This window comes from Crinia signifera, chromosome 3 (assembly GCF_055691185.1).
Source record: "Crinia signifera chromosome 3, ASM5569118v1, whole genome shotgun sequence".
Classification (NCBI taxonomy): domain Eukaryota; kingdom Metazoa; phylum Chordata; class Amphibia; order Anura; family Myobatrachidae; genus Crinia; species Crinia signifera.
This window is the reverse complement of record NC_139219.1, coordinates 73,170,909-73,189,021: the sequence shown is the minus strand read 5'-3', so window position 1 is coordinate 73,189,021 and position 18,113 is coordinate 73,170,909. Positions and strand designations below refer to the sequence as shown.

General features: G+C 43.4%; 1 protein-coding gene across 2 annotated transcripts in view; it reads left to right on the top strand.

Annotated features, from left to right (window-relative positions):
- The window catches only part of LOC146063548 (two pore channel protein 2-like), a 52,117-nt gene that overhangs the window by 10,515 nt on the left and 23,489 nt on the right, over positions 1–18,113 (top strand). For both annotated transcript variants that reach the window (XR_014471611.1, XM_083176009.1), the window contains exons 2-5: positions 3,072–3,154; positions 10,364–10,478; positions 12,166–12,294; positions 12,761–12,877. Coding sequence is in view for 1 of the 2 variants with exons in the window: in XM_083176009.1 (XP_083032135.1) it covers positions 3,072–3,154; positions 10,364–10,478; positions 12,166–12,294; positions 12,761–12,877 (444 nt within the window). In the remaining variant the exon portion in view is untranslated. The remainder of the gene's footprint in view (positions 1–3,071; positions 3,155–10,363; positions 10,479–12,165; positions 12,295–12,760; positions 12,878–18,113) is intronic.

Below are 18,113 nucleotides of genomic sequence, written 5' to 3'. Positions count from 1 at the left end.
ACGCTAACAGCGTAGCTTAAGCTGGCACCGTGAAACTACACAAGTAGTCAGTCAGGCGTCCCTGTTAGTATCAGAGTCGTGTTCCCGCCCATTCGCGGCCAGCCGGAGCTTACGTAGTTAGCGTAGTCAGTCAGCGTTACGCAGTTAGCATAGTCAGTCTGCACTTATTACATTGTGTGGGAACCGTTAACCATTTTAACCTGCCTGACATGACAGGTGTGAATGTGTTCCTGAAACACCCCCACTATCCACGCCAGCCCGAAGCTCTAGCTGGCGGAACCCCATAGAAGCCTATGGGCTTCCTTTTGCGACCCCTGCTGATCCATACCTCCCCTCCACCCTCCCCTCTCCCTCTCCCTTTCCCTCTGTCCATGCAACATTATGCAGTGTTGCCTGGAGCAGTGACCTCCTCCTCCCTGCACCTCTTCTGGGTGCAGGGAGGATGAGGAGGCAGGGTTTCTTCCGTCACTGTCCCCGTGCATGTCAAGAGGCCACGGAGTCTCAGCTCTTGCGGGACTTGGTGTCTTCTCTCTCCTGATGTGTCGGCTCTTCCTGGATCTCCTTGCATGGGTCTGTAAATGATGGGCAGTTTTGCTGTTAAAGCCTTAATGTGGGATGCTTGTTTGCGTAACCAACGTGTTTTGACTAATTTATTTATTAACAGTTTCTTATATAGCGCATACATATTCTGCAGCGCTTTACAGAGAATATTAGAACAGACACATCAGTCCCTGCCCCAGTGCAGCTTACAATCTATATTCCCTACCACATGTACACACGCACACAGACATTATAGGGTTCATTTTTGTTGGAAGCCAATTGACCTACCAGTATATTTTTGGATTGTGGGAGGAAACCAGAGTACCCGGAGGAAACCCACGCAAACACGGGGAGAACATACAAACTCCGCACAGTTAGGGCCATGGTGGAAATTGAACCCATGACCTCAGCGCTGTGAGGCAGTAATGCTAACCATTACACCATCCGTGATGCCCGTGAAGCCTTTTTCAAGGGAATTCCCCTATGGTGATACTGTAGTGAAAACCCTAAATTAACATACAGTAGCTGGGAACCCCACAAAGAACTGAGGCGAACCCATGGACCTTTTCCTCCCCCCCCCCCCCCCCCCTTTTTTCCTTTTTGATTAAGGAACCTTATGCCCATGTTTGTTTTTTTTTTTTTTTTTTTGGGGGGGGGGGGGGGGGGGTTGCTGTATGTATATATATATATATATATATATATATATATATATATATATATATATATATATATATATATATTTATTTATTTATTTTTTCATTTCACTTGCATCTATGTAAAAGAACTTGCAACGTGCTCTTCTGATTATTCCTTATCACAGGAGCTGCCCTTTGCGATACTAATCACATATGTTAATTGCTTGGTACATCCGGGCCTTTGTCCCAACCAGCCAGCTTCTAAATATCATTTTTTCAAACACTGTAAAATATAAGACAGAAGCTAATTGGCTTTTATCTCTCGAAACTTTATCTGTCTCTGCACTTTGATATATATACAGGTTGAGTATCCCGTATCCGAGTATCCGTTATCCGAATTATTCCGAAAACCAGACATTCCAGAAAGTGAAACAAAAATATTTTTTTTTGCTAAAAACTCACTGGGGACATTTGTAACAGCACTACTGGTGACATGATATGTAACTGGCACTATATATGTGCAAGAAAATGATTGCTTGGCATTCAAATTCAATATCTGAGATAGTACACAAATTTTGTTTCATGTTTTGAAACCTTGTTTTTTGAACAAATAAAATATATTTGTGTATATTTTATGTGGTAATAAAATATATTTGTGTGTATTTTATGTGTTTATACAGCATACATGCAAGATACTTCAAAATACATAATTGAAATATTAAAATATTACGAAATACGGAATAATCCGTTATCCAAAATTCTCCTGGTCCCGAGCATTTTGGATACGGGATACTCAACCTGTACAGTATATACACTAGTTATTAGCGAGTGAAAAAAAAAACTCCTTTTCAAATGATAAAACTCAATGCTTATGATAAATCATGCTCTAGCCATTCAGATCCTGTCATTTTTCAAACATTTGACAGATGGTATCGGAGTACATGATAATTAGGAGCTAATTGGCTCTTCGCATACATAATGGGGGTCGATTCTACTCAAAATGATGTAATTAGCGCCGGAAAGGAGCTACCGGCGCTATATTAATCAGCGCACTGCTTAGTTGCAAGTACCAGCATTTTCTGACTTAAGAACCCTGCTGCAATGCTTTTTGTGCTGTACTAGGGCACAAAACCTCATCGCTGTCCTAGCTTTGTTGGATTTCTGCTTGCACTGCTGACATTGTTTTGAATAGAATCTACCCCAACTTTTTTTTTTTTATGATTTTCAGCGAGTTTGATCACTCACTGATAAATGAGCTCTTGTATATGTATCTGTTCCCTGCATCACCACTCTGTTACAAAGTAAACACTCAGGAGGGATTCAGTCAGGGTAACAACCAAGGGGGCGCTAGAGCAGCTATGCAATATCCTGACACATGTAAGTCTTTCTGGTGATAATGGCCATGATTTCCCTACTACACCATGGGGTAAATATGTAATGGCTCCTCTTACCCCCCTCCTGGCCTGGTCTCATCCAAACTTGTATGTTTTTTGTATGTAGCCTTACAATGCTGAAAACAAACATCCATGAGGCCAAAGCTATGATTAGTGTGGCATACAGTTGCTGCTGCTCACGCTGCCGGGAGACTCATGCCTAATTGAATTGGCCACATGTAGGTGTGGAGTTCATGCTCACAATCAGTTAGTGGAATCTTTAGGGGCTGTCATGTGTGACCTGTTACTGGCCAACAGCGAAATACATGCAAACAGTGTTGTTGTGGTAGAGTAAGTGCATTTTGTCACAACTGTAATGGAAACAGATATTGGCCAGTGGGTAAAGGTTCATTTCCAAACCCAATTCTGCCTATGAGTAACAGCTTACTGTTATTACCTTACCCTGTTAAGGTGAAAGTTACACACAGTCCGCTTATTAACACTTGATTTTTTTTTTTCTCAGAGTTTACTCCTGGCTGCAGCATATGTGTACGATGCCCAATATAACAGAAACATCCCATTTGAAACGTCGCCTGAAGCGGTCAGGTAAGTACATTGTACTAATGGTATGAGACTCTGCTAATACCACGTAACAAGACAAGAGAGAGCGCTTGTATTATATGAAAGCACAGTTACTTTTAACAAAAGTTCATTTTAAATTGTCCACAAGTTCCATAGAGATCCAAATAATGAAAAAAAATGATTTTCCAATATTGTATTTTATTCGATTCTTTAGTAGTATGAAAAGTGTTCCAACGCGTTTCATCTTACAAAGACTCCATCAGGGGAACAAGTTACAATCTTTGAAGTGTATCGCAAGTGATATAATCCAACGGAATAGTTATATAATTATGGATAATAGATCTTTATTCCCTAATTGTAGGAACAGGGGTGAGTGTCAACCTGTAATTATGGAAGGCCCTTTAGCAAAAACTCCATTATCGTTGGGATAAAGTTTGAGTAAAAATAACCACGAGGGTATTAGGCAACGTATTTTCTAGTGGCTGTCCTGTGACTCCTTAAATTAACCAAAAAGGTTCCTGATTTGGTGCCAGCGATTTAAAGCTCCTGTGGGGACCTCCTTCTTCTATGGGATAAGCCACTAGAATGCTAATACCACATTGCAACAAACTGTAGGACCAAAAGCTTCATAATGTCATCCATTCAGATCAAACACTCGGACATCTGAGTGCAATTATGATTTCTTTCTCCTATAAATCTGTGGTATTAGCTCTTGGGTGTTTTCCAAGCCTACTAAATAGTTTGTGTCTTGCTAGCTTCTCCCATTTCTTTATGATTGATGTTAATTTATGAGAAACCTTTTGCCTTTTTACTAACTTCCAAATAACATTGAGCATGTGTGGTTGGGTACAAACAACTGTCTTGGCCAAGTAATACAATTACAGTATAATGGCCCTTGCACACTTTTGCATACCTCACACATTGGGCCAGATGCACTAAGCTTCAAAAGTGATAAAATGGAGAGTGATAAACTGCCAGCCAGTTAGCTCCTGTCTTACATGTCACAGACTGTGTTTGAAAAATATCAGACAGGAGCTGATTGGCTGGTTGTTTATCACTCTCCGTTTTATCATTTTTGAAGCTTAGTGCATCTGGCGGAATGTCTGCTTTATTAGTTAGTGGTCTTGATTCTTGGTCTTGATTCTGAGTTGGAAGTAAATAAGGAGCAAGTAAATGTACCAAGTCAAGCTGCAATGAAAGGGGTGCAAATACATTTATTTGCATGCAGGGTAAATACTGGCTAGGTACATGGAATACGGTCATTGGGTCAAGAAGCATGAAGGTTGACATGTTTTTTTTTAGCTGACATGTGCCAACAGGCGGTTTTTTATGCCCTACCATCCACTAGGGTGTGGTGGGAGAATAAAATAGTGTGCCGAGTGTAGTGAGGCATCGTGCCTGAAGCATGGGGAGCGTAATGAGGGGACATGGGGCTACGTTTCAGTGTCCATGTTGACTGTGTCGAAATTCGGGACCCCAAAAAAAGTGAAAACACCAGGTCGACCTTTTGACTGTCGACCTTCCCCATGTCGACATTCAGTCATGTCGATCTTCATGCATGTTGACCTAATGCTTGGCGACCTAGTTGCTGATGAATGATCCATACCCAGGTACATATTGTTCAGTGTGCACCAAAGATAAAGAGATATTTGTCAGGGCTCGACAAATACCGGGGGACCAGATTCTGCTTTGTCGGCAGCCCGACCACCCATCTCCCCCTCCTGTCAGACCAGCGGCTGCGCAGACCTTGCCTCCCCACCAGCCTGTCAGGCACAGGTTGGGAAAGGAAGATGTGCTCGCCCCGCTGCCCGTGTCTAAACGTTTAAGTGCGGCGGCAGCGGGCCCCATCAGGGAGATACTGCTTACCGCCAGCAGCCCCGTCCCTGCCTCTGCCCGGCTGCGGGAGCTCTGTGACCGCCCCCTCTCCGCCCAGCGCTGAAGCATAGTCCCTCTTCCGTGTTGTAGCAGGACCTCCGTGACATCCCCCTCCGCCTTGCCATGTGAGCTCCGTTGCAGCCCCCCTCCGCCCGGCCATGTGAGCTCCGTGACAAGCCCTCCCCCCCGCCCGGCCGTGTGAGCTCTGTGACAGCCCCCCCATTACAGGTCATTATGATGAATACAAACCTTTGCTTAGCAATTTTCACACCTATTTTGACAAATTCCCTTGGCACACAAAGGGTTACTATGGACTGGATTGAAACCTCTTTAATAAAAAATGTTTTTGATATATGTGAGAATTACTTCTCCATTTTGCCTAGGGAACTCCAGAATTGGACCTCAGGTACACTAAAGATAAGGCGTGTAACAGTAGGTGAGCAAATAGCATATACAGGTTACCGAGATTATTGGGAGATCTTTCATTTAGTATTTGATGTGAAAGAATAATTTCACCTTTCCATTTACATGAAAAGAACTTGAAGGCTGGGTCATATGTCCCACGCTGCTTGCCTACCTCACAAATATATCCATTATGTACAGTATGTTAATAAAAGAAGAGAATTAATACAATTGTTTTCCATCACTTTTACTGATCATTAAAATCATTCATAGTGGAAGCTCTATATTGTTCTGTAACCCCGGGGCATTCAAGGGAAATCGTTAATGATGCTGTTAGCTGTCTTTAGGGCATAGCGTGTATGCAGCTTTAGGGGCCCATTTATCATCAAATATTTGTGGCTAATTCCCCGAAAACATTTAATGTGTCGACCAATAGTGGATCCCCTGCACTTTAGGAATGCGTATTACAATGCGATCCTGGGTAGTAAGATTCTGCCCCGATGGAAATCTATTTACGATACTATTTATATGGGCCCCTTAGTCTCTATGCTCATATTAAATCTGTTCTACCTGCAGTGTACCAAGGTTTTATTCCCATGTGCAAAGTTATATGCTCTACTCCAACCATAGAATCAAATGTCCAATAAGGAAGAACAGGTCTGTCCAGCAAGTCACAAGCAGTAATATGGGGCAATGGTTACCCTTACTGTGTAAAAAACACTGGAGTCATGGGTATGATTCCTTCCATGGCACCAACTGTGTGGAGTTTTGTGTATTCTCCCTGTGCTAGCTTGGGTTTCCTCTGGGTATTCAGGTGTCCTACCACAATCCAAAATATGTGTACTGTGTGTGTGTGTATATAGTTACATAGTTACATAGTAGGTAAGGCTGAAAAAAGACTTGCGTCCATCTAGTTCAACCTGGTATAGATATCCATTGCTGATTTGGTAGGTTCTGGTATTTTACAGACAAATTATATTTCTTATTTGTACCCATGGATGTTTTTCTCCAGTAAATGTTTGTCCAACTTTGCCTTGAACGCATTTAATGAGCCAGCCGTTACCACCTCTCTGGGAAGAGAGTTCCAGAGTTTGACTGTTCTGACCATAAAGAAATTCTTTCTACTAGCTGAATTAAATCTTTTTTCTTCTAATCTATACTCATGCCCTCGCGTCCTAGATTCCTTTCTAGTAGAAAATAGGGTGTGTGACAGTTCCTTATATTGGCCCTTGATATACTTGTACATGTTGAGCATGTCCCCCCTTAAACGTCTCTTTTCTAATGTAAATAGTCCCAAATTGCTTAATCTCTCCCCGTAGCTTAAATTCTCCATTCCCCTAATAAGCTTTGTTGCTCGCCTTTGGACTTTCATAGTGTTCATACAAGCACCTTGCAGTTCCTCTCTCCTCCATGTAGTGTCGCTGTTTGGTCTGTATCAGAAGCAGAACACTAGATTGAAAGTGCGTGTATGTATAAATCAGCACATAGGGTGGGATTCTCTAATAACCCCCGGTGCACATCGCCGGCATTCTCATTGTTAATAATCGCATATGCAGTAACATATGCGATTATTAACTCAAAGGCGATGGCCAGTGATGTGCAGCGGGTTCCCCCCTCCCTCCCTGCACCCTTACCTGGCTGTAAGGGCTCAGTTTCCTCCTCCCTACACTCGGAAGAGGTGCAGGGAGGAGGAGGTCACTGGTCCGGGAAGCACAGCAGGAGGCTGCCCGGACACAGGTAAGGGGGGTGCTTTGCGGATCGGCGGGCGGCAGGGGATGCGAAGGGAAGCCCATAGGCTTCCATGGGGTTACGCCATCAAGAACTGGCGTAACCCCCCGCAGTGAAGCCCCAGCGCTGGTGCTTTGCCGCATATGAAAATGCGGTAAAACCCCCGAAAACTGGGTTTTACGGCATTTTTCGTTTGGTGAACCTCGCCCATTGTCACAGGTAAGTGGATACACCTAGACGTGACAGTGTGCTTATTTATACACCTACAATCCCACGGAGTGCGACTTGTCTCTCTGTTGCTGTCTTTTGTTAACCAGGGGAGCTCACTAAGCATTATTTGATTTTGCATAAATGCAGACTTCTGTCTCTTGCCTGGAAGTAAGAATTACAGTATCTATGAGAAAAGCGATTTGCTAGGGGTTCTCTATTTTCTGTCTTTCTGACAATACCCTTTTGTACCCTCTTGAATTACCATAAATCTATGTATAGTCTGTGTGAATTCCCTATCTTGTTAAATAATAATATATTGTTCATGAAGCAGAATGGGTGTTATTTATGATAATTAAAAAAGCTATACTTAGCCTGTGTACAGAGACATACATATTGTCAGTGGATGCAGGTCTGCGCCAGAAGCCAGTCAGTTGTCAGTGCTGTAACAGGGCTGCCAGCTCTGCGGAGTATCCTCAGGACACTGACCCCACTACAGGATGCAGTGTACCCATAGTAACACCCCTTTTAGGTATATGCCACATAAAACTACACCCATTTCTATAACCATTACCAATTGTTTAGCTTATAAATGCGCAGTAGGCATCAATGAAACGCGAAAACCTGTCTAAGCAACTGTATTCTGCCTATAAAATATAACATTTATATAAGCACAGCCAAACATATTACACTAGTAAGCCCGCTTGAAGCAAATGCTTCGATAGATAGTAAGGTACAGTAGCTAATGTGAGAGAGCGAAATATGTAGTTAGATAGATTATTTTTCTTTCAATATTACATTTTGGGTTTATGCAAGAAAATTAGGTTACAGCAAATAAACATGGGAACATTATTTTTGTTCTGCTTTATATTGTATATTGAAAATAGGGCTCATTCCTGATGCTACATACGTTCATGTTGTACTATTATATGTATCATTGGAGAAAAGGGAAGAATGTCCTTTAGTTAGGTGCACCTTACAGAAAGGAATCTAAAATATAACTTTTATTTATTACGTTTATAAAAGGCTGCGATGATTTAAAACCATATAACAAACAAGGGTGGGTAAACACACATAAAAAGTGGGGTGGCAGGCAGGTGTTCGCTGATAGAAGCTGGAATATTAGGATTAAGTTATATCCGCAAGGATGGTAGTGTGTAGGGCTAATGTTCGACCAGTACTATGTCTGGTACTTAGATAAAGCTCTGCTAAAGAGTCTGGCTTATTGCCCTGGTTTATCAGAATTAGTTGTGTGCTCAGTTACACTAACACAGTTGCCGTGTTTATGCTAATCACAGGCAATATTATAACACTGAACTGCAGCTATGATGGTCTTAGCTCTTCCTATATGTCTACTCTCTGTAGATATCAGAGAGACCTTAACACACGTGGATCAGTGTGTAATTGGAAGGAAGTGGGGGTATTTGCTGGGTTAAGTATGTCGCCCAACAGCAATAGTACCCCTATATACTAGAGTCCCAAATGAAGGGTACCCCTAGTCTGAGCACAAAACAGGCTGGAAGCCCTGATAAGGGCTATCAAGTCTGGATATTACTACACATCAATCAAAATGCATTATAAAGAAAATAATAAATCTATCAGCGAAGCACTGCTGCCTGCACACCGCTAGCCGGCGCGCTTCGCAGTTAAGCTTCCTCAGGGCTTCCTCAGGAAGCTTAACTGCGAAGCGCGCCGGCTAGCGGTGTGCAGGCAGCAGTGCTTCGCTGATAGATTTATTATTTTCTTTATAATGCATTTTGATTGATGTGTAGTAATATCCAGACTTGATAGCCCTTATCAGGGCTTCCAGCCTGTTTTGTGCTCAGACTAGGGGTACCCTTCATTTGGGACTCTAGTATATAGGGGTACTATTGCTGTTGGGCGACATACTTAACCCAGCAAATACCCCCACTTCCTTCCAATTACACACTGATCCACGTGTGTTAAGGTCTCTCTGATATCTATAGAGAGTAGACATATAGGAAGAGCTAAGACCATCATAGCTGCAGTTCAGTGTTATAATATTGCCTGTGATTAGCATAAACACGGCAACTGTGTTAGTGTAACTGAGCACACAACTAATTCTGATAAACCAGGGCAATAAGCCAGACTCTTTAGCAGAGCTTTATCTAAGTACCAGACATAGTACTGGTCGAACATTAGCCCTACACACTACCATCCTTGCGGATATAACTTAATCCTAATATTCCAGCTTCTATCAGCGAACACCTGCCTGCCACCCCACTTTTTATGTGTGTTTACCCACCCTTGTTTGTTATATGGTTTTAAATCATCGCAGCCTTTTATAAACGTAATAAATAAAAGTTATATTTTAGATTCCTTTCTGTAAGGTGCACCTAACTAAAGGACATTCTTCCCTTTTCTCCAATTGTCCATTTATCTTGTCCTGAGGTAGCACACCCCTACTAACATTTCCAGATATTATTGCTATATAGGGGTCCCTTCTATATTGCAGTCCTGTGCGATCACCCCAAACCCCCTCCCCTTCCTATTATATGTATCACCTGCTTATTCTCATAAGCTCTTTAAATAAAGATTTTTATTTTTTATTTAACGGTGCCCACATCATAAAATCCTAGTCATTAATCCATGTATTATTGCTCCTACAAGATCAGTAATAAATAAATAATGCTCTTTTAATGTACAGTAATTGTATGTGCCAACCATTGTTATATATTAATAAAGTGATTTTGTCACCATATTATAATGATTATTTTTGCTTCCGTTAATCACTAATTGCACTGTTAATTGGTCAGACAGCTTAAACTTCCTTTTTCCAGTGGTTGTCCAATCTGTAACTTGACATGGTTTGTTATATGTGTCATGTAAATCTAGAGGGCAATTTTTTAATTCTTTCCTCTTATTGGAAATGTTTTTATTATTACAGCACAGATCCTCATATAGGTGTATTTTATACTGTAGTAAATCTTGCACCACATCTTTATTCTCTCCCGTATTGCCTGCCTAGTTATTGTGTGTGTTTGTGTGTTTGCTTTGCAGACTTTACTACTTTTATAACCACTGGGTAATGCAAGTAGCAACCTACATCTGTATCATTGTTGATCTAGCTTTGGCGCTTTTTGAGGAGCCTGCTGTTTATCCGCTCCCATTCCTGGTAAGTATAAACTACAGAATGCAATTGCTGTTTTTATACACTCCAAAATAAATGTTTCTTCAGCCAGCAGAAACAGAATACTATCATCCGGTGGCTGGAAAAGTGTTCTTAAGTATGCTTTAAGCCAGTGGTTCCCAAACTGTGTGCCGTGGCTCCCTGGGGTGCCTCAGGACACTTGCAGGGGTGCCCCAGGTTGGTGGTCCAGGACCAATTCAAATTATTTATAGTTAATATTTTATGGGCAAAACCAGTGCTGGTGGCTGCCAATCATGAAATATGTGCACAAACAGATGCAAATCCTGCCCTTTACCACATAACTGACCCTAAGAATTGCATATAAACCCAATCTAATTCATTTTTGGGGGGCCTAGGGGTGCCGTGAAAAAAATTCCGATACTCTAGGGTGCCGTGATTCCAAAAAGATTGGGAACCCCTGCTTTAAGCAGTGGCGTGCGTTGGGGTGAGGCACAGCCTTTCCTGTCATACTAACATATATGCCGGAGTATTGAATTTTTAAAGAATGTCAAAAATACAAAAAATATATAAAAAAATTCTTATTTTTATTATTCTAATCATTTTTCTTGTCAAAACTCTGGAGTAAAAAGTCTATGGCAGGTGAGGCAGTGCCTCACCTGGCTAACTTTTCTGCGCCTCTCTTATCAAGTGTACTGTATATTGCTGCACATGTGTATAATGTTGGCATGTACCCCAGGGCTCATATATTGTGTGCAAATCTGGCTCTGCTACTTGCCAGGGACTCCCCTGACATTTACCTCACCACACGCCCCTGGCTTTAATTGCCACATTATTGAGAAATGACTGAAACCTTATTCAAATGATCTGACCTACAGCTAATTTGGAACATCACTGATTACATGATTGGCTATGGTATTATGTTATGTTCCACAGCCAATTCATTCTATGTAAAAATAAACGCATAAGATTCCAGTGTGATTCTATTTAATAGTCTGATTTCAGTTGATAAGTCGACATGCCATAGGTCATCATGAAAAGGGCCGACATGCCAATAGTTGACACAAGTTTTTTTTTTTTTTTCAAAATTCTTTATTTAGTCAAAGCTTCAGAATGCAGCAAAGTAGTGAAATACAGTATTTGAAATGCTATTCGAAGAGACTTGTGAGTCCATGTTGACCATTGTCGACATAGATGTGAAAAAAAGTGAAACTCTTTTCCTGTGCAGATAATTGTCATGTAGACCTTTTTCACGTGTCGACCTACTGACCTACTGCCTCTCAACCAATCTTGTTCAACCTATTGACTGTAGACCTTACAATCCACACCCATACATTCTTATCAAATTGAATAGGACACACAAGTAGCTTCTGCTGATTAAATTAATATGTGGCATGCCTATACTGTGTGAGACTGCATCAGCATCTGCATAGGAAATGCTATGTTTCAGTGTTTTCCATTTCACTTGCAGATGCTGCTGTGGGCACAAACAAAATATAGGTATGTCAAATCCGCAGGGTCTGTTTTGTATCTCATTTACATAGTGATGTAAAGAAGACACACTTTTGCCAAAAAAAAAAAAAAGATGCCAACGCTAGCATAGTTGCATGGTACCTGTCAGCTCACTTACTGTATGCCGAGAATCGCCCACTGCGTGTGGCATATTGAAGCAAGATGTATGTTGAAAACAGTAAAGAATTATTTTTATTTGCAGGCTACTTCCATAATTGAGGTCTTCTGCTTAATGGCATTTTTTGGCCGCCTTCTACATTATGGTAAAGTTACCCCTCGCAGCGTTTTCTGGAAAGACACGAAGAACATTTGCGTTATGGTCACAATATTAGTAAGTTATTTGTGCCGTATGAAACCTGCTGTTAAAAATCTATACAATACTGTTGAGCAGATGTACTTAGCCTTAGAGGGGGTAAAGTGGAGAGAGGAAATCTAGCAGCCAATAAGCTCCTGCCATTTTCCAAACACAGCCTGTAACATGGCTGTTAGGATCTGATTGGCTGGAAATGTCTCTCCGTTTTCTCTCTTGTCTAAGTCTTGGCCATACACCTACAGACTGATTGTCAGATCTGGCTGGTTGGAACAAAAACCTGGTAAAATCTGAAGGACAGTTTGGCAGTTTTCCAGCATTTCCAAGCAAATGGTCAACTGTCATCTGCTCTCATTCGTTACCAGGGTTTTGTTCTAACCAGCCAGATCTGACAATAAATCTGTAGGAGTATAGCCACCTTTAGTACATATCCCCCTGTTTATTTAAAAACCACCTGACTGTTAATGTTTGGTTTCTTTTTGAACAGCTCAATCTACTTGATCTGATTATTTATGGATCTTTGAGTATAGCTCAGATAGCCAGCGTCCGATGGTCGAGAGTGCTACGTCCAATTTACTTGGTGAATTTTGCTGAAAGTCGACAGGTAATAGATTATTTTGGTTTATATCGTTTATTTACTATGGTTTATATAGTGTATGATGCTTTGATGGGGGAAACAAAAATTTGCAGTGTATTACACATTAACCTTCAGAGTGCCATGATCACCCAATACATTTTGAAGGCATTTCTAGGACTGGAGAAGCCAGGGGTATCTCCAGGTAAGCTGGCTCTCAGACGTTATCATGTGGCCTTACACTGGGCTATTAAGCCCAGACATATATGTTACTGCTAATGGGATGGGTTTGGGAGTGTGGTGCCCCCTGTGTTGGTATGGCTGGTCTGCTCCAGGTTAGCACACCCTAACACTTTATTAACACTTATTTTTTCCTATCACATTGTATATATTTTGTATTTTAATCACGCCTTCACTTCCCTATATAGCACATATGTGCTTCTTATTAACCCCTACTAATTTTCATTTGTTTGCTGCCCTGGAGTACTCAGCCTGTGGCGGCATGTTGGGGGCCCACACCCCAGACCCATACCCAGTATTAGGGACCCCCAGTGACAGAGATGCCTTGACGTACGGCCTGGGGGCTTAGCCCTATATCTGCAGATATATGCAACCAAGATCTCTGTATTATCTGATTATTATTTAGTTATTTTTCACTCAGTGTGCAATTGGGATACAATATGTTTTTTTCCATTTCTAGGACTGTACTCCCCAATCTGTACTCTAGCTTTGTACATACAAACTCCAGATACATGTTCATTGCAAGTGAATCACATGTACCGTAGATCATGTGAATTAACTGCGTCCAACATCGACCTTTACGCCTTACTCAAAATCTGTCCCTAGTGTTTCCAGATTTAATTTTTGTTTTTAACATATATTTTTTGTCCTTCATATGACATCCTCTGAAATAGAAACTAAAGGAGTAATAGAAAATCAAGAACAGGAACAATTCCTATATGCTAGTTTGGATATCAAGCAAGAAGAAAAAAAAAGGGTTGTCACAGTTTGGTGCACCAGAAGAAAGACTCATAAAATGTTACTTTTATTAGTTAATGACATAAAAATGCAAAATTTTAAAACCCACACATACACACACGGTTGGAACAAACACAATAAAGGTAAAATTCTGTGTGGGTGTTTAAATGCACTTACAGTATTCTTATTGTATAACCGCTTCAGCTGGTACACTGTAACATTTCAATTCTGATGGAATCAGTAGGTACTGTAACAAAAATAAGCAACATTTGTTGCAACATATAAAACTATACTGATGGAATTGTATCCGTATTTCCAAATACTATAAGCTTCTTTATGATAGATTACCTTAGAAAGTGAATGTTATTATGTACAACCACTATATAAATCCATTGGATATCCCTCACTAAATGAGCTCAATTAGTGAGCTAAAAATCTGTGTCATTTGTAGCAAATGGCATATTCCAACAATTGCTGACCGTTGTTCTTGTATCCAAATTTATTTGAAAATCACGTATCCTCAAATATGTGTCCCTGATTTGTTAACTCAATGGGTCTCCCCTAGAGACTGGTAACTGTGATTTCACTAACGTCCTTTATGGGATACTGGGAATGGTCTTAAGACATTGGGTAATAGAGGGTATCCGCAGGAGACAGGCACATCTATAACTTTGAAGCTGGGTGTACTGGCTCCTCCCCTCTGATTCCCCACCCAGGAACCAGTTTAGAAAAATGTGCCCTCAGGAGAGGATGCACACTGCTGGAGCTCCAGAGAGTTTGTCTTCAGTTTATTTTCTTTTATTATTTTGGGGTTACTGTGTTGGACTCCACAGTATCCCTGCTTCGAGGGAGTCAGTTGAGGAGGGTTCAGCTGCAGGCCTCTTAAGGTACCGAGCTGTCCCTGCTGCAGGACCACTGTCCTGAGTGGGTGTTTGTACTCACGGGCATTGCGCTGCAGTGATACTCACCCCCAGCATGCCGCACACTCCTGACACAGTCCGAAGACGTCTGTGGTGAGTAAAAACCGGGGTCCCCACAGTGGGGTACCCCGGCTCATCGTGCGGCAAGATAGCGGTGGCGGCAGACGCGGTACCCTGCACAGGGGCTGCGCAGACCCCCCGCCACAGACTGGCAGCGGGTGACAGTCCCTGGGCTACCAGGGCAGATCCCACATTAAACGCTGTTCAGTGTAAAGGGCGCCATTAACTGACAGCCAGCGCCAGTATGAAGATCAGTGAAGCCCCTGCGCCATCACAGGGGGGCGGGGCTTCAGCGGAGCGAGGCCAGAGCTCTGAGCGCGCATACACTACTTCCTGCTTCTCCCTGGGCGCCATTACTGCCTCCAGATCACTCCTCAGCGGTGAGGTGTTGGACAGAGGAAATCTGCAGAAAACAGCAAGTGTATTTAGCGCTAAAATCGCTTAATTGATCACACTGTTTTGTGTTTGTGCGTGATACCAACTCCTAAATAGGAGTTTAGGTTGTACAGGGTGTGCTGGTCTCCTCAGTGTAATCTGAGCGCTCCCCCACGAGCTTGTTAAGCTACACACTTTCAGTGATAGAGCTCACACATACTGTAGATAGCTGCTATACACTGCACATTGATTTTATATATATATATTTCATTGTGATTGTGGTGTGTTTGTGGAAAGAGGTTACTTATTCCTTCACCATGGTAAGGAAATTAACCTGTCTCATTTGCAGCACCAAGTTTGTGCCTAAGTCCACCTCACAGATTACCTGTGAAGAGTGCATGTCCACTCAGACAGGGGTGTCACCCCAGATCAGTGGAACTTCACAATCAGACTCTCAGGAGCCTGAGTGGGCTGCTGGCATTAAAACCATGCTGCAGGCTGTGTCAACCCAATTGGCTGCAAATACAGTGCAGACCAAACAAGTGCAGCAGGACTTATCAGTTCTAGCCGCACGGGTGGATAATATGAATCCCACAACGGCCAGTCACGGAAGCGTGCTGCGGCCGCCATGTTGCCTGATTCAGATGATGATCTACAGGCAGGTGACGACACAGATGATAATGATCCCTGATTCACAATCATCCCTCAGAGGCCCGGAACCTCTTATCATAGCAATAAGAGAAGTTTTAGACCTTCCCTTAGCAGACATGCAGGAAGGCGACCCATTTTTTGGGTCACAAAGGAAACAGCAAATTGTTTATCCTGAACAAGTTGACCTTGATGAGACGTTTAAGGAGGCTTGGAAACAACCTGAAAAGCGTTTCCAACTGTCCAAAAGGTTTAAGTCCAACTTTCCCTTTGACCCCGTCACTAGAGGGGTGTGGGAAGAGCCTCCGGTTGTGGACGCTTCGGTGTCCAGACTGTCCAAGAAGGTGGTTCTCCCCGTTCCAGGGGCAGCAACACTGAAGGATAGTACAGACAAAAAGCTGGATACTACCCTTAAGGCCATGTATACTGCGAGTGGGGCGTCTCAGAGACCTGTCCTCGCCAGTTGTTGGATGGCAAAGTCCATTTATACATGGGCTTCTCAAATCCAGGAAGGTATGCTGGCTGATATGTCACTGGCGCAAGTTGGAGAGAGACTTCGCCATATCCAGGATACTGCAAAGATCCTATGTGATACTCAAAAGGAGCTTGGAGCTATAAATGCTCGCTCTTCCGCAATGGCGGTTTCGGGTCGCAGGGCCCTCTGGTTGAGACAATGGGTAGCTGACCCAGATTCCAAGCGTAGTGTGGAGAATTTGCCTTTTAAGGGAGAAAAGTTGTTTGGTAGTGAACTTGACGACCTCTTATCCAAGGCTACAGCCGGCAAGTCGACTTTTCTGCCGACGGCTCCCACTCACGCCAAGCGTCCCTTTCAGGGTCAAGCGTCTCAGTCCTTTCAGGCCTATCAGTCCTTTCGGCCTTCCAGGCCCAGGCAGAGGGCGAGAGGCTCCAGCTCGGCCGCCAGAGGGGGCCGTGGTAGGTTCAGAAAGCCCGCCAGCACAGGATCTCAGGATCGTGCCGCTAATGCCACCGCCTCTAAGCCTGCAGCATGACTCGGGTTCCGGCCCTGGAGTCACATGCGAGGTGGGGGGTCGCCTTTCAGCTTTCAGCCAGGTGTGGTCGGTCTCTCACCTGGATTCCTGGGTGAGGGATCTTATTACCAACGGCTACAGGTTGGAATTCGAAAGACCTCCCCCTCACAGGTTTTTCAGATCAGGGTTGCCGGCTCTGCCTGCAGAGCGGGTGAATCTGCAACAGGCAATACAACGCCTACTGACGTCACGGGTTATGATACCTGTCCCGCTGGAGGAACAAGGGAGGGGGTACTACTCCAACCTGTTCCTAGTGCCGAAGCCGGACGGCTCGGTACGCCCCATATTAAATTTGAAGTCTTTAAACCCCTTTTTAAAGGTTTACAAATTCAAGATGGAGTCCCTCAGGGCTGTAATAGCAAGCCTGGAGGAGGGAGAGTTCATGGCATCGTTGGATGTGAAGGACGCCTATCTCCACATACCAATTTGGGGTCCACATCAAGCATTCCTGAGGTTTGCGTTGAAGGATTTACACTTCCAATTCAGGGCGCTGCCATTCGGCCTGTCGTCGGCACCTCGTGTTTTCACGAAGGTAATGGCAGAGATGATGGTGCTGCTCAGGAGGTCGGGAGTCAATATCATCCCTTACCTGGACGACTTGCTGATCAAGGCAAGGTCGGCACAGGTCCTGCTGCAGGATATTGCAAGGACCAGACAGGTTTTATCCGAGCATGGGTGGATCCTGAACATCCCCAAGTCTTCCCTGACGCCGTCGCGTCGTATCCTCTTTCTGGGTATGTTCCTGGACACAGAGGAGAAAAGGATTTTCCTCCCTCGGAAGAAGATGGTTGCCATACAGTCCCTACTGACGGTGATTTTGGCAAAACCTCAGGTATCGGTTCACCAATGCATCCAGTTGCTGGGCAGGATGGTGGCCACCTTCGAGGCCATTCAGTTCGGACGCTTTCACACCAGGGTGTTCCAACTGGATCTGCTGTCAAAATGGTCGGGCTCCCATCTCCTGATGTACAAGAGGATTTCTCTGTCGCATCAGTCCCGGCAGTCCCTTCTATGGTGGACTCAGGAGTCGAACCTGCTTGCAGGTCGGAGATTTGGCATCCAGGATTGGGTGCGACTCACGACGGACGCGAGTCTGCTGGGATGGGGTGCTGTGACCATGGACAGAACCTTTCAAGGTCAGTGGACTCGCTGGGAAGCGAGACTCCACATCAATATCCTGGAGCTGAGAGCTGTATACTATGCAGTGTTACAGGCCCAGGATCTCCTCCAAGGTCA